Source organism: Elgaria multicarinata, chromosome 8, assembly GCF_023053635.1.
Source record: "Elgaria multicarinata webbii isolate HBS135686 ecotype San Diego chromosome 8, rElgMul1.1.pri, whole genome shotgun sequence".
NCBI classification, from domain to species: domain Eukaryota; kingdom Metazoa; phylum Chordata; class Lepidosauria; order Squamata; family Anguidae; genus Elgaria; species Elgaria multicarinata.
Genome location: NC_086178.1, coordinates 56,413,890 through 56,428,710, shown reverse-complemented (window position 1 = coordinate 56,428,710; position 14,821 = coordinate 56,413,890). Strand labels below are relative to the sequence as shown.

General features: G+C 44.5%; 1 protein-coding gene across 1 annotated transcript in view; it reads right to left on the bottom strand.

The window, feature by feature from the left end:
* Positions 1 to 1,042: 1,042 nt before the first annotated feature.
* The window catches only part of LOC134402315 (prominin-1-A-like), a 40,240-nt gene continuing 26,461 nt past the window's right edge, over positions 1,043 to 14,821 (bottom strand). The window contains exons 11-25 of the mRNA XM_063131708.1: positions 14,635 to 14,787; positions 13,967 to 14,090; positions 13,198 to 13,289; positions 12,219 to 12,303; positions 11,861 to 12,010; positions 10,548 to 10,619; positions 9,987 to 10,073; positions 9,732 to 9,785; positions 8,958 to 9,038; positions 7,548 to 7,616; positions 6,615 to 6,704; positions 5,781 to 5,893; positions 3,790 to 3,816; positions 1,848 to 2,897; positions 1,043 to 1,348 (exon numbers count right to left, since the gene is read on the bottom strand). Coding sequence (XP_062987778.1) covers positions 2,849 to 2,897; positions 3,790 to 3,816; positions 5,781 to 5,893; positions 6,615 to 6,704; positions 7,548 to 7,616; positions 8,958 to 9,038; positions 9,732 to 9,785; positions 9,987 to 10,073; positions 10,548 to 10,619; positions 11,861 to 12,010; positions 12,219 to 12,303; positions 13,198 to 13,289; positions 13,967 to 14,090; positions 14,635 to 14,787 — 1,246 coding nt within the window. The 3' untranslated portion in view covers positions 1,043 to 1,348; positions 1,848 to 2,848. The remainder of the gene's footprint in view (positions 1,349 to 1,847; positions 2,898 to 3,789; positions 3,817 to 5,780; positions 5,894 to 6,614; positions 6,705 to 7,547; positions 7,617 to 8,957; positions 9,039 to 9,731; positions 9,786 to 9,986; positions 10,074 to 10,547; positions 10,620 to 11,860; positions 12,011 to 12,218; positions 12,304 to 13,197; positions 13,290 to 13,966; positions 14,091 to 14,634; positions 14,788 to 14,821) is intronic.

Below are 14,821 nucleotides of genomic sequence, written 5' to 3'. Positions count from 1 at the left end.
TCTTTTGATTACTTACTTGTTCCTCTGTAGGTTGTGATCTCTTCCCCAAAGCAATAGGATGAGATGGGAAAGTGTCACATTTTAAATGATGTTATTATTCCAACAAACTAAATTTGGCTTGTGAACAGAGGTAGTTTCTCAATATAGTATTCAGCAGGAGACCCCCACCTACACAGCACACCTGTTTTTGCCCTGGGATACACACCCTAATTTAATTTATATCCTAATTGAATTTTCAGTTCAGCTGGGCTTTTGCCTTACTTTACAAACTCTCCTAGTATATTCATGGAGACAGGTGCAAAATACTTTAGGAATTATCATGTTCTTCTATTGTAACAATATAGTGCCTTTTCAGCTGATTAAAAACACCCAGATTTTTATTCTGGATTTAATGTTTGTGCTGGTCTCTCTTGATCTAGCACCAGTAGCCTACTGTCCTCTGCCTTAGTAATGAATTAAGGGATTGCTATAGTAGTATGTATTTAAGTTAGGAGATAGGGCAACTGGTACAAGACCAAAGAATGGAAGTTCATATAATCAATGTTACAGGAAGCAGTACAATTCTGGTAAAGGAGAAAGGCTAGTAATGGGAAAGGTGGTAAAGAAGTATTTAACCCATTTAGGGAGGGGAGGATTGCCAATAAAAAGCAAACATGTCCAACACTTGTTAATTTTTAAAAGGCTCTGAATGCTCCCACGCTGACCTGTATAGTAAGCAAACAGTGAATCTTGCAAAAGTTTGCAAAATGACATTTAGAGAAGAAAAATCTATCTTGTTCTGCACCAGTGGTGTTATAGGCACTAGCCAATACATAGTCATATTCTTCTTACTACTGAGTAAGAAGTGCATGGACATGCATTTCTCAGGAACAAAAGTGTTGCAAATTCCCCAGAACACAACCAGTTACAATGTTCTTGAGTAAACACACATCATCAGGAAAGGCCTTTAATTAACTGGGGAATCTGCCCAGTCTCCAATGATGTACAGTAGAAGCCAAGCAAAAAAAAACATGCTTTTATGTACCATATTAGGATTCTGATTTAAAGTTTATTGCAAACAGGAAAAGGATATACGGTAGGCTTTTCTTCCCCACAGAAAATTACATCACTGGAAACACGAAGACTCATTAAAAATATATATGGTGCATCTATATTCCTGATCTCCAATACTTTAGTTTAAGAATACATCATTTTCAGTGTTGTTGCACAGTCTACTGGTTGCTGTGCAGGGAGAAGTGTATTTCAGAGCCTGGCATTTGTTGATTGTATCTTGGTACTCTTACTAAAAGCTTGTAACACATTGAAGAGGCACATGTTTTTCTGCTTTTGGTCTAGAGCAGATGAGCAACTCATGGCCCTCCAGATGTTTTGGCCTACAACTCAGCACTAGCCAGCACAACTAATGATAAGGGGTTGTGGGCCTCCAGATATTTTGGCTCGCAAGTTGTCCATCCCTGGTCTAGAGGAATGGAAGTCTCCTGTTGCTCCTCTTATGAATTGCTTATCATACCTCTTCCTCTTTTATTGGAGTCTCTAACATTTTGCATCAATTAGCTTAGACAACTTGTCAATTTCCACTGCTAATTTCAAAGACATTCCTAATTCTATTTGAGTTTTTCCCACCATTTGAGAGGGGGATTAAATTTTTGGCACAATGCATTTGCATAAATTCAACATTATTGGGGGGGGGATATAAAATGCTAAATTCTGCAAATGAAGAACTGTGGGGAGAGAAGCACATATGACTGGAGAATTCAAAGGTCCATGCTAGAACAGCAAGAGACAAAATGAAATGTGAAAAAGTGCATTATAAACTACCTAAGGCAATGTGTGCTCTTTGGGCACACCAAGGTTAATAGAAGGGTACAGTAGGTTTTAGCTACGGCACTCACTTGCTCCTTTCTTTCCAGGTGTGGTCTCTAGAGCAGAAATGGTCAGACAGTGGACAACCTAGCACTTTCTGGTTGTTGAGATTCTTGCAAAGAATGCAGGCCTAGGTGAACCTTGATCTGATCCATGAAGGTACTACTTACATTTTTGAGCAAGAGTATACATTCAACATCATTTAATGCAGAGAAGTTACACCTTACCTTTACGAAATGCAGCATATGCACTCTTTCTTTGTAAATCTAAACACATATTGGAGGACCACTGGGTTCCACTAGAAAAAAAAAGCTACATAAAACTGAAAAAAGTGTGCCATTCCCCCATGCTCTAGAAGGAGAATGACCGTATTGGCCAGGTATAATGTGCTACCTGTAATGCCCATGAGTAACTATCCAATAGGCCAATGTCAGTCAACTTTGTCATACAAAATCCTATATTAATCACAATCTGGGAAGACTCTCCTCAACCCAATGTCCTTCTGTAGAAAAAATTAGCATAATTTCAACTCTTCTGGGATGAATGCACCATTATGGACAGTGAGCAGCCACAGTCAGAACAATTAAGGATATAATTGTGTCACATGATGAAATCTAAAGATCAGGTAGGAGCTCCAGAGCATAAGGAGTCAGCGGTCCAAACAACAAGGTCATGGCTTTGCAGAAAGGATGTAGTGCAGAGACGGCAAGCCCAGTCTCTACAGTAGGTTAGGGAGAGGCAGAAATTATATATTGGGAGCACAGCTATATGTAAAAGAACTTGTAAGTGAGTGTAGTAACCCGACTGTCCCTTTGGCAGGGTGGAGGAGAAACCCTGCTGCCCCATTTCAGTCTTCACCAGGGGAAATTTGTTGCAGGGTGGTGACCCACATGCTCCACTTTGGCAAGAGAGGTCCAGGAGTTCTGTAGACATTCATGTGTCATCCTTAGTGCTGTTCAGAAACAAGGAGTTGAGAAAGGAGATGCTAGTCCCTCAGCTCTGCACGGGGCATTTTGAACATACTTTGTCGTGATCTGCAAAGGAAGAGAGGAAGGAAATATAGAAACAGTTTTCCAGGCTTGAGCCAGCCCTAGATTGCTGAGTGGGGCATTAAGGAAGAATGGATGATCTGAGGAGGGGAAAAAATCCTAATGATATTTACAGAAATGCCCTCTTATGTCTATGGTTTGGACTGTTCTTAATGTCCTACAGTGGAACTGGGGATGACTATCTTCCTGTAAGAGAATCTGTGAAGAGCTCAGATCTTCAATTTCAGTTCATGCCAGGATAGGATTTGGTGGGTTCTATGTACACTGTTAACAACACAACTGCCTAGTACCATCCCAGATGGTGCCTCTCTGCAGCTGGAGCCAACATACAACAGAAAGCTCCAAGGCCTACCCTGCACTGCATTCAGTGTGCTTTGACTGAGGGCTCATCTACACCAAGCAGGATATTTCACTATGAAAGTGGTATATAAAAGGCAGGAGCCACACTACTGCTTTATAGTGGTACTGAAGTGCACTGACAATGGTTGGGGCCCATGACACATCCACACCAAGCAGGATCTAGTGGTATGAAAGTGGTATATGGTATGGGTCAATGGGCCTCAACCGTTGTCAGTGCACTTCAGTACCACTATAAAGCCGTAGTGGGGCTCCTGCCTTTTATATACCACTTTCATAGTGAAATATCCTGCTTGGTGTAGATGAGCCCTGAGACACCAACACCAGAGCAGGAAGTTTCCGACATTGTACTGGCAATGCTCCACGCCTGAAATGCCTTCTATGCTTCTTCAGCATCTTCCCCAGTACTGGTTCAGCTTCCTTTTACCCCAGTTATATGAGTATTAATCGAGTACTGATTTCAGCTTGAATTTAGTGCTATATAACAAAGATAAGACAGGAGATATGGAAAGATACCTACAGTTCCATGGGTTCCGTATCATCATCCCTGGTAGGAGAGAGGGAGAGTGTCAATGGGGTATCTGTTGCAACCCCCACAAAGGCTGGCCAGGAAGCAGGCTAAGCCCCTGTTCCCTAAACTAGGCAAGGAGTTAAAATGATAAGTGCTTACAGAAAACCCAGATGGCAGGCCAATATAACCCAGCCTTGCCCAAACTGGTATCCTACAGATGTGTTGGACTGCAACTCCTATCATTCCGTAGTCTATACTGCTGGGAGTTGCTGTCCAACACATCTGGAGGGTGCCAGGTTGGGTAAGGCTGGTATAACCTTTTACCCATGCTTCCAGTCCTGGGCACCTACTGAATTGCTAGAAGAGCCATGGCCACTGACCAAACTAGTAGCCCCAGCTCCTGTGTACTGGCTAGCATGGCCCCTGTACATCTTGGCACGTGCATGTTCTGAGTCTGCTACTGGCACCGTACAGCCAAATTGGGTGTAAAGAAATTTAGCCATAAGGTTAAGAAGAGAATCAGCCACCTCTGCTGCCATAACACCAGAAATCCTCCCTAGACAGATAAGCTTCTTGACCTTGCCATGGCTGCAATGCATATTTAGGGTCATAGTTTGTTGTGTTTTTATTGCTCCATACAACCCAAGTGATATAAACTGAATGGAAACAAGACCCAAATCAGTGTGGCTTCCACTGGACCAGTTTTAGCAGCATCCAGTAAGGGTGAAAGCAGTGTCCCAGGATGAGTAATGAGAAGAGCAGAAGCTTCACTTCTTCATTTCCTAGGGAAGGCAGGTAGAACCACCCCTATGAGGTTCTGGGGCACTCACCTTTCCATTAGTATCTTCAAAGCTGACACTATCACAAAGGAGGGGGTATTTTATAGCTGTGCTATGGCAGCAGCCCCATACCTGGAGTCATGCTCCTAGGCAATGGAACCACTGGGAGGCTTCCACCTATAACCCTTCTGGGGTGTCTAAGCTATGGTCAACAGAGAATGCTGCACATAGGAGACAAGAAAAACACATAGTCCAGGAGTTAACAATTTGGCGCCTGCTAGGACTTCTTGATGCATCCACTACGATGCATCCTCCATTGTCCTGCTGAGTTCAACAGCTAAGAAGCAGGTAGTCAGCAGACCAGGAGACCCATCTCCCAATCTGCCATCTTCCTGCTTCCTTTCAGCTGAGGTGAGCATGGCAGGAGGCAGAAGCTGCAGCAGAAGCGACAGTGGTGGGTGAGTGCGGTGGAACCACAGGCGAGACGGGAAGTAGGCGCGGATTGAGAGACTAGCTCTGGTGCCGATGAAAATGATTAAAATCTTTAATAATTCTTGTCTGTGTCTAGAATGCTGGACGTTTCGGATTAGAAATAATCCTTCTTCAGGAGCTGACGCTGAAAACCTTACTCTTAAATTTTAAATATTTTCTGGAGCCTTTTTCCTTTCTGAGCGTTCTGCTGAACTGCCTTGCAGCTACGAGCCAGAACTCTTTGATTAGAGGCAGTTCAGCAGAACGCTCAGAAAGGAAAAAAGGCTCCAGAAAATATTTAAAATAGAAGAATAAGGTTTTCAGCGTCAGCTCCTGAAGAATTATTTCTAATCCGAAACGTTGAGCATTCTAGACACAGACAAGAATTATTAAAGATTTTAATCATTTTTATCGGCACCAGAGCTAGTCTCTCAATCCGCGCCTGCACAGTGGTGCCTTCTTACCCTGCCAACTACACACTTGTCCGAGACGGGAAGTAGCAGGAGGCAGAAGCAGTGGGGATGGAAACATGAAAGGAGTGGCAGCAGGGAAAGGAAATCCCAGGTGGGGAGGAAGAAGGGGGGCAAGAAGAGTGGGAATCCTGGAAAGTGGGGGGGACGGGACAAGAAAATGGCCCATAGCCCTCCCAAAAAAAGTCACATGTTCCTGCAGCCCTGAAAAAGTTGCCTAAACCTGTTCTAATCTATGGCCATAGTAAGAGTGACAAACAGGAGTATGAACCATCCTTACTCATAGAAGTCATCCATGAACATCCTGCGGTAAAACTTGGCAAGCCGCACAGCCAAGATGATATTCGGCAGCAGAAAGACAGTGCACCAACCCAGACTGAACCAGAAGGCATTCTGGACAAGGAAGAGGAAAGGGAGGCGGTCAGTGTTAGTGGAAAGGTATTTCAACTGCCTCATTGTAGCTCCCACCTTCACTGCTTAAGGCTACACGTGCCCCTGACAGAAGCATCACTACTGGAGGATGTATCCTCACCTACTGCCTACCTATCCATTTTCCATACATGCTCCCAACTTGGCACTAGAGCCCCGTGCATGTACATTCGGCACTTCCTACACCAGTGCCCATTCAAGAGATGTCACTTTCATGTGTCAGGACAGCCAGTATGGTATAGTGGTTCAAGCAAAAGGGTAAGCCTAAGAAGACCTGAGTTCTACTCCCCACACTTCTGTGAACCTCACTGGGTCACTTTAGGTCAGTCACTGGCTCTCAGCCTAATCTACCTCACAAGGTTGCTGCAAGAATAAAATGAAAGAGGGTCATATACAGCTCCTTAGAGGAAAAGTGCAATATAAAAGATGTTTCTCCAGCTTTCCCCCATACGCCTTCCCAAAGACAAAACTCTCCAAAGACTTAGCAAACCTACCACCCTACACATTTGGCATTTCTGCATAACTTCCACCTATAATTTACTCCCACATCCCCAAGCTATAACTACCATCTTTCCATCCTCTTGTTGTCACCCCATTCATGTGACCCCATGACATCTATCAATTCTCTCTATCCCAAATACAATGTCTGCTGCCCTCTGCTTAGACCTCCTGCTGATTCCCTCACCGCTGAATCAACAAGGTAGTTGCAGAAAATGGTGTTCACGCTGTCCAGTACCCAGGCTGCAGGTCCACAGCGGCCCACTTCCCCTGTTATCTGCCAGCAAAGGAAACAAGAAAACAGGATGATTATCAAAGGAGAAAACCCAGCCCCAAATTCCCCTCCTGGGCTTAGAACTTCCTCACCATGTTCTCCTCATATATGTGTTGCCAACCCAGCTCAACAACCCCTCCCCTGACATAGTAGCAATTGCTCCAACATTATGAACCAAACAACTCCATGCTGTCTCTGTGTCCTAGAAATAAGGAAACAACTCAGAATGATTTCAATAAGGTCAACTTGGTTTTGCTTATATATGCATCCAATGCCACTTGTGCATGCGGCCATAGCACTGGCACACAGACGCATGCAGGCACAAGTGTGAATGTTTACCTAGGCATGCAATTTATTATGGTCCTTAAGCTTCAATAAATTACTGGCTGGGTTCATACAGCACGCTAACCCACCTTGTTAACTGCTTGTTAACTGCAATGTGGTTCATTTTTCTCCAACAAGCCACCTTGTGAACCAATGGCTTGTTGTTGTGTTGTTCAGGGTGATTAGCAAGCCACAACGCATAGTTAAGGAGCAACCCTGCAGAAAATGAGCTGTGTTCAAACAACACGATAACCCATCCTGTGGAAAACACACTGCATTCATACAACATGATAACCCACGGTTAAACATCAACCCACTCTGGGTGATTAGCATGTTGAGTGAACCCAGCCAATGACTGACCTGCGTGGTTCTGTGTAACCTCAGACAAGTACTCATCCTCTACGTCAGCTTAGCTATGACTGGATAAGTGTACAAGCAAGGGCAGGCAGGCAAACTTGCTCCCACTTTGCCATTACCAAGGATTAAGCCCAATCTCCAACTATAGGAGTTGACATTAATTACCATGCTCTTGGCCCAGTCCAGGTATTTCTCAAAGAAACCCACCACGGAGTTCACAAAAGCCGAGGTCTCCTAGATGTATGGACAGAAGAAAATGCGGGTGAGGATAGAATAACCCTTTTCAAATTCAGGAGTTCACTTCTGGGACTTACATACCCATTTACATACAGACTGCATTTATGGCTGCATGGAAGGGAAGGGGAATGAGATGCTAAAAAGCTACGGGTGCAGGGAGGGAGGAGGCAAAGCTGATCCTTTCTTGATCAATTGGGACTCCACCTTGGGAGCACAAGTCCCTACATTTAAACAAGCTTCTGCTTCTCTCTACTGTATTTACAATTTATTTTATTTATTATAATTCTATACCACCTTTCTGGGACCAAGGCAGTTTACAAAAAATTCAGAACATAGTCAAATAAAAACATGGTAAAACATTAAAAACCAACACTAAAAGCCATAGCAACGATTTAAAAAGCCAAATGAAAAAGATGTGCCTAGATCCCTTTTCGAAATGCAGAGAGTAGAGACTAATATATACAGAGTGCCCAAAGCACACAACTACAAGATATACATTCAAGGATGGGCAGTAATAATTAAACTTGTTTATTCACAGATATGATGGTGATAACTGATGCATCCCCTGCATAGCAAAATGACACGGTCATCAATGGCAAATGGATAAGAACAAGAAAACAAAAACACAAGAAAGTTTACAACGCTGATAAGAAAAAGAAAACAATAAAAATAGCCTCATATTATAAACATAGTTTACAAAGTTACTGTACTGATGTCATCACCAGCACTGTATTGAACTATAAACTCTGACTGTGGTTTCAATTTATGTACATCATGCATCAGAAATTATTCATTATAAAAATGTGGAGATGATTGTATTAGGAGTAAGTTTCATTTGCCTACAGTTTTGTTAGGCAACCAGCAGTTTGCCATTGATGACCATGTCATTTCACCATGCAGGGGATGCATCAGTTATAACCATCACATCTGTGAATAAACAAGTTTAATTATCACTGTTCATCCTTGAATGTATATCTTGTAGTTGTGTGTTTTGGACACTCTGTATATATTAGATCATTCAACTACTGCCTTCCTTTTTTTGAGAGTAGAGACTAGTCACAACTCCACCCGGAGAGCATCCCTGAGTTTGGGAGCAACACAGGAGAAAGCCCTTTCCCACGTGCCTGACAAATGGGCTTCTGCAAGTGCATCTTCAAAAGGGCCTCTTTCCTGCATTCCTATTTCCATAATCGGTTCACTGGCATATCAACTGGCAGTTAGCAACCCTAACCCTCAACATTATATTATGTAGGCAGGGCTAAATCCAGACCTGGGATGCCCACTGTGTATACACCACCCCCACCAGGAAATGAGGTCAATGAAGAGAAGAGGACTCACATTCTTGATAACTTCCTCCGTCTGCACCTTCATAAACGTTTGAGCCTCCTCCATTTGCAACAACGTGGAGTTCACCAGCACCTAGCAGGATACAGTACTGTTAGGTTTACTCCCTGACAGAGACCATCTCAGGTGCTGGCCTTAGCCTACCATGACTTTCCATGCAACCTACTCATAAAAACACCTTATAAAGTTGACATGACATGTCCCAGTGACATAAGGGAGCAGCACTGGTCTATTAGCAGAAAGATCCAGACAGACCCTTTGATATGCTATAGCACAGCCTTGCTGGCTGGGAATAATGGGAGCTGCAGTCCAACGCATGTGGAGGGCCACAGGTTGGGGAAGGCTGTGCTATAGAAAAATTAAACATAGTCGGACTTCAGAGACTGGAGGTTATAAATATTTTAATTAAATGAGTTACCCAGCACCATGCAAACTCCCAGGTGCACTAGTGCTCCAGTGCCCACTCTATCCATCCGTGTGATGCCCACCAACTCAACCTCCGTCACTCTTTCTAGCAACCCTAAAAAAAACAACAACCCTTTGTACTGTCAATGCCAAGGGAAACCTCTGCACTTCCCAAATGGCACCTACTAAGATGAATTCACACATTCTTGCTTATGCCACAAGGCCTGAACAGATTGTCTGCTAGCAGTCATTCTCCACCACTCAAATATCTAGCAAGGTGCCATTTGGGGAAGCCTTTAGGAACTCTGGGATTCAAAGCCCCATCTCCAATGTTTCTCCTCCACCTACTCCTGAGCTGCTTACCGGAATCTGAGGCAAGTTCTTCTGCAACCTCTGGATGCTACTATTCAGGGTTCTCTGAGGACAAAGAAAGCTCATTAGAGAGGATCCCTCCCACAGAACTGAACGGGCTGAGTTGGAAGAAGGTGGGACAGGGAATACCACCCACCACACACACATGCAGGGACAGGAGCCAACCCCACCTAAAGAGCCCTCTTTCAGGGCTGTACCAGGCCCAGCCAAAGGAGGTTGAGTGGGGCGGAGGAGAGCAGCACTCACAATCTTTGGAGGAAAATTGTCATTCACCCACGTCTGGATCTGTTGCAGCTCATTAGCTTCATCTTCTAGCTCCTTCCTTACAGCTGGCTGAAAATGATGGTATACAGCCACCACTGTCAAGAGATACTGATGGGTTGTCTGCTACTTTCATTCACAGACACATGCAAGCACACATACTCCCTCAAAAAAACCCACCATGAGGACTATCCACATTTAGTGGACTCCTGTGCCCTCTTGCTTCCAACCCCTCCCCACTCCACCCTTCCTCAACAATCATCTCTAGTTCAAACAATGTCCTCCATTTCATAGGCACTACTACCCAAAACTTATTCTTGCAGCAGTTCACTGCAAATCCTCCTTGGCAGATGCATTTCCATAAGGCGATTTAGGATACAAATGCTTCCCCATCTTCAGTGAGCATGTGGAGTATGACAGACAGTGAGACATGCAAAATCCCAGGCTCTTTGGAGGTCAAACCCTGAAGAGATTCCCATTAGAAGGGGAGCTGGAGGAGAGAAACCCTGTGGGAGCATGGAGACAGCCCGCCCAGGCACCACTCACGGTCTTTTGTGCCAGATCTCTCAGCTGTTTTTCCAAGGTAGACAAGTCCAATTTTATCATGTTCTGGTTTAGCTGCACAAGAAAGAGACAAAGAGGACACAGGGGTCAGCGCCTTGGGGAAAACAGCAGACATGGACTTGAGTAAGGTCTGGGGCTGGCAGCAGATTAAGTTTGGGCACTTCCTAGCGTGTTTCCCCCCCCCCCCCATATGTGTTCATTCATTTTCTAACACATTCATAGCCATGTTGTTCTTTCTCCTCATCCCAGCTCGGGGAAGAGAAAGCCCACCTTAACCTTGCCTGTCCATTGAGCTGTCAGACAGTAATCAGGCCCTTTTCTGAGTGCCCCTCCCTGCAGAGGTTAGGTGGGTGCCTACTAGAGAGAAGTGCTGGTGGAACTCCCTCCCAAGGGTGAGCCATCAGCATCTTTATTATTACCCTTTAAGAACCAGACAACATCTGTCTTGTTTTACATGGCCTTTTAGTAGGTAAATTTTGTTGGGTGGTTCTGCCTGCTGCCGACTACCTAAGTGCTGGTTTTGTGTGTGTTTATGCAGAATTTTTTTATTATTTTATTTATTTGTATCCCACCTTTTTCCTAATACTGGGCCTCAAGGTGTTTTTTTATTATTATACTGATGCTTTTATCTGGTTAAACTAGAAATAATTTCACCAAGATTTTATTAAACCACCTTGAACAGCAACTATAGCAGAAAGGTGGCCTATGTTATTGTTGTTTTTAATGAAATAAACTACAGAAAACACATCCATCCTTAGACATAAAGTTCCACAGCTCAAGCACTCCCGTAGGCATTGCTGGGCAACCACTTCTTTGTTTGGCTGCAAGTTCTAGCGCTGGTAGGGAGGCCACTCAAGGCTCTTTCCAAACACGGCCTTTTCTTCCGGGCAGACTGAGCAGCCACCCATAAACTGCCAAGACAACCTCAATCCAGCAAGCCTTCCATTGTCAGATAAATCTCCATGTCCTAGCTGACAGCGTCCCAGCAGCAGTTGCTGGGGAACAGCAATTCATGTCCCAGCATGCATGAATAACACACATTTTTCTGTGGGGATGGGGACTGCACTAATGTCATTGGCATATTGAATGGTAGCCATGATGTCACAGCAGTTCCTACCAGCCAACCCAAGCCCTTTTTGAATGTGCTGCCCATTTATGCCATGATGCTTTTTTTAGACAAGGCACATCTCACAGATACCAGGCAACGCCTGGACCTCCTGTTCTAGAAATGAAATTGTCTTGTGATAAACCCTCCCTCTCCTCAACAACCCCTTTTTCCTTCTTTCCCATCTCACTTGTTTCTGAGCGGCAGCAAAGTCCAGATGCAGTGGCCCATCCTCCTTGCTCAGATCCCACATGTGCTTTTTCTGATTCTCATTCAGGAGTTCAGTAGAGCCCACACTGACATTAATTTTGTTCAAGGTTGAATCAATATCACCTGTGTACTGCAGGAGCGACAGAAAAACAAAGTGAGAAGGCACATACTAGTCCTCCGGTACATTCTCTGATGGTCTCAAGAGGTGGGATGAAGATACAGTATGCCCCAAACCAAGTCTTCAAACTATTCTCACAGAGGATCTAAAGCAGATACTGGAAGATCATTCAATTTATTTTCTGGCAAGCTGGATTCACCTATAGGCACCCATCACTGACCTCACTGAGGTTGAAGATCTTATCCAGATGAATGAAATCATCCATATGAAGGCTGCTCCACAATGGCTGATTGCTCTGACAGTTGCTGCAAGAAGGAAAACTGAGCTAAGAGACCAGGATTCACTATGCTTTGTCAAACAATAACTGGGTGACAGCATCAAATAAACCAGATCAGGTAGCCTGGCTTTCCCCTCGCAGCCAGAATCTCTCCTAAGGCACCAGAGGATTGCTGGCGATATAGCTCAGCCCAACAGATTGGGAAAATGGCTCCTAGGTAAGAACTATAAGGAAACAGCATGAGTGGGAGGCACAGCAACCATGCTGGAGGGTGCTTGGGAGAAGAGCAGGGCTCACGCCAATACTCTTAGCAAAGGAGTGGAAACCTCAAATCTGGCCCTCTGGGGGTTCCAATCTAGCCCTCTGAGATTCCCCGGAAGGCCACACCCCTCCCCCAGCCACAGTTCATTTGATGATTTCTCCATTTTTGTGGAGTTTTCCCCCCATTCTAAATGGTTGAAATGCCTCTCCTAAGGCTTTGTTACGGCCAGGAAGAGCTTTAAACTAAAATATGCTGGTATTTTTGGTCCAGCCCCTTTTGTCTGTGGTCCCACCCATAAACTAGAACATGGCCCCCAAGTGCGCCTACAAAATGGAATTCATCCCTTGGGCTCAAAATGCTTCTGCACTCCTTCTCTAGCAAGGTCTTGACAAGAGTGGATAAATTGTGGTTCTGGGCTAGGTTTCCTTGCATTAGGATCCTTGGCAAGTTTGGGCAGGATACATTGACATATTGATGAGCAGGTGATCTTATCTCCCATCACAGGTCTCCCACTGCATGTCTTTCTCAGTTTATTCCATCAGACCTGTAGTTCTCACCCTATCCTCAAGAGAAGAACCTCCCTCCCCCTTTGCAGAAGCCAATGACCAAAGACACGGCAGGTGGGGTGTCAAAGAGGAAACCAGCCAGCCCAGTACTCACTTGTATAAGCTAGACAAGGTCACATTAGAATTGTTCAGCTGCAACATCCGTGTCAGGTTTAAGTCAGGGAACAACTTTGGTGTGTCCAGGAACTGGAAGGAGATAAACAGCAGTTGTTAGGAAGCTGCTTGCTGTCGTGCAGGCCCTGAGACCTCAATGATCCTGGCAGCTATAAGCATGGAGATTTTAAGAGAAAGTTTGTCTTGTGCCAAATGTTTATGTATGTTTTTGCCTGTTTTGATTCATAAACAGTCTACCATATTAATTTCCCTGATTAATGAGTGTATATTTGGAAATCTTGTTCACTCCCCATTTTTTTGAAGAAGCTTGTGCATTTGAGTGTATGGATTATTGAGTTCTGTCTTGTCAAAGATGCACTAATGCCAAAGTTAAAAACGATCCCTGTATGAATGTTTGTCCTGACAATGTGCACAAGTTTGTACATGCGCCTTGAGCAGAACATTTGGTAACACAGTTGATGAGATTCCTTCTCCACCTATTCAAAACAACACCTTTAGTACTTCCCCCTAGTTGTGATGTCCTCTGCTCTAGAATGTGGAACAGCTGGCTGCCTTTGGCCTACTTCAGTAACTTTCACATCAAAATGAAAAGGGATCTGGAGCCCAGGACTGTAACCTTGGGTTGCAGTGTGAGTTCTTGCCTGGGATTTTGGAATACCTTGACCATGAACTAACTTTCTCTGATCCACATTATTTCCCCTTCCCCCTCATTCCCACAGTAGCATCTATGAGTAGCCTGGGGAACTTACCTCAAGGAGACGTCCATTGGCCCAGGGTTGGCAAACCAGTGTATAGGTATTGCCCCCTATGAAAAATATCAGTCCAACTAGCAGCATCAGCAGCCACCCAAATATGAAGCTGAACCCAGCACTCCTGTCAGGGAAAGTTAGAAATAATCAGAAGCCTGAGATTTCACTGGAAGGCTGGATGTGCAGAGCAGCCATCAGAGCCCTTACATGTTCCCCACAATCAACCCTTACATTCATGGTGGCAATTCTGACACAGAATTCAGCAAATAAAACACATGAAGCAGCTGAAGATCTAGAAGACAGGGCAGAACAGCAGCATGTCAAAACAATTGGGGGTGGTTACAGATTTGAATCTTAGTGTTGTGCCATTCCAACTGCAGGACTAGAGTATTCCCTGGTTCTTTCAATAGCCCCACCCTATCTTTTCCTAGTAGGAGCCTGTGGTAACTACATAACACACATCGTACACTAGAAATCCATCCACAGAATGGTACCCATGTAACCAACATTACACAGAAATGTTCTCCTCTTCTGTGCTATCATAACCCCAATGCCACAAGACAGTTGAACAAATATCTGTCTCTTTAACCATGATCGGGAGGGGGATGTTTGGGGTGACCCCACCCCATCCTGAGGTGGAAGAGAGAAAAGATGCCAAAGACTCTTACGTCATGAGGAAGTTTCCACCAGAATGGGAGGCACAGCCCCGATAGATAGGCATCACTTTTGGGTCCAGCCCAAGGGCACCGAACAACAGGCCCAACATGTTGAATACAATGATCAAAAGCACGAGGCAGCAGAGGCAAATGCCAATAATCCACCTGGAGTGAGAGAAATGAAGCTAATCAGGTGCGT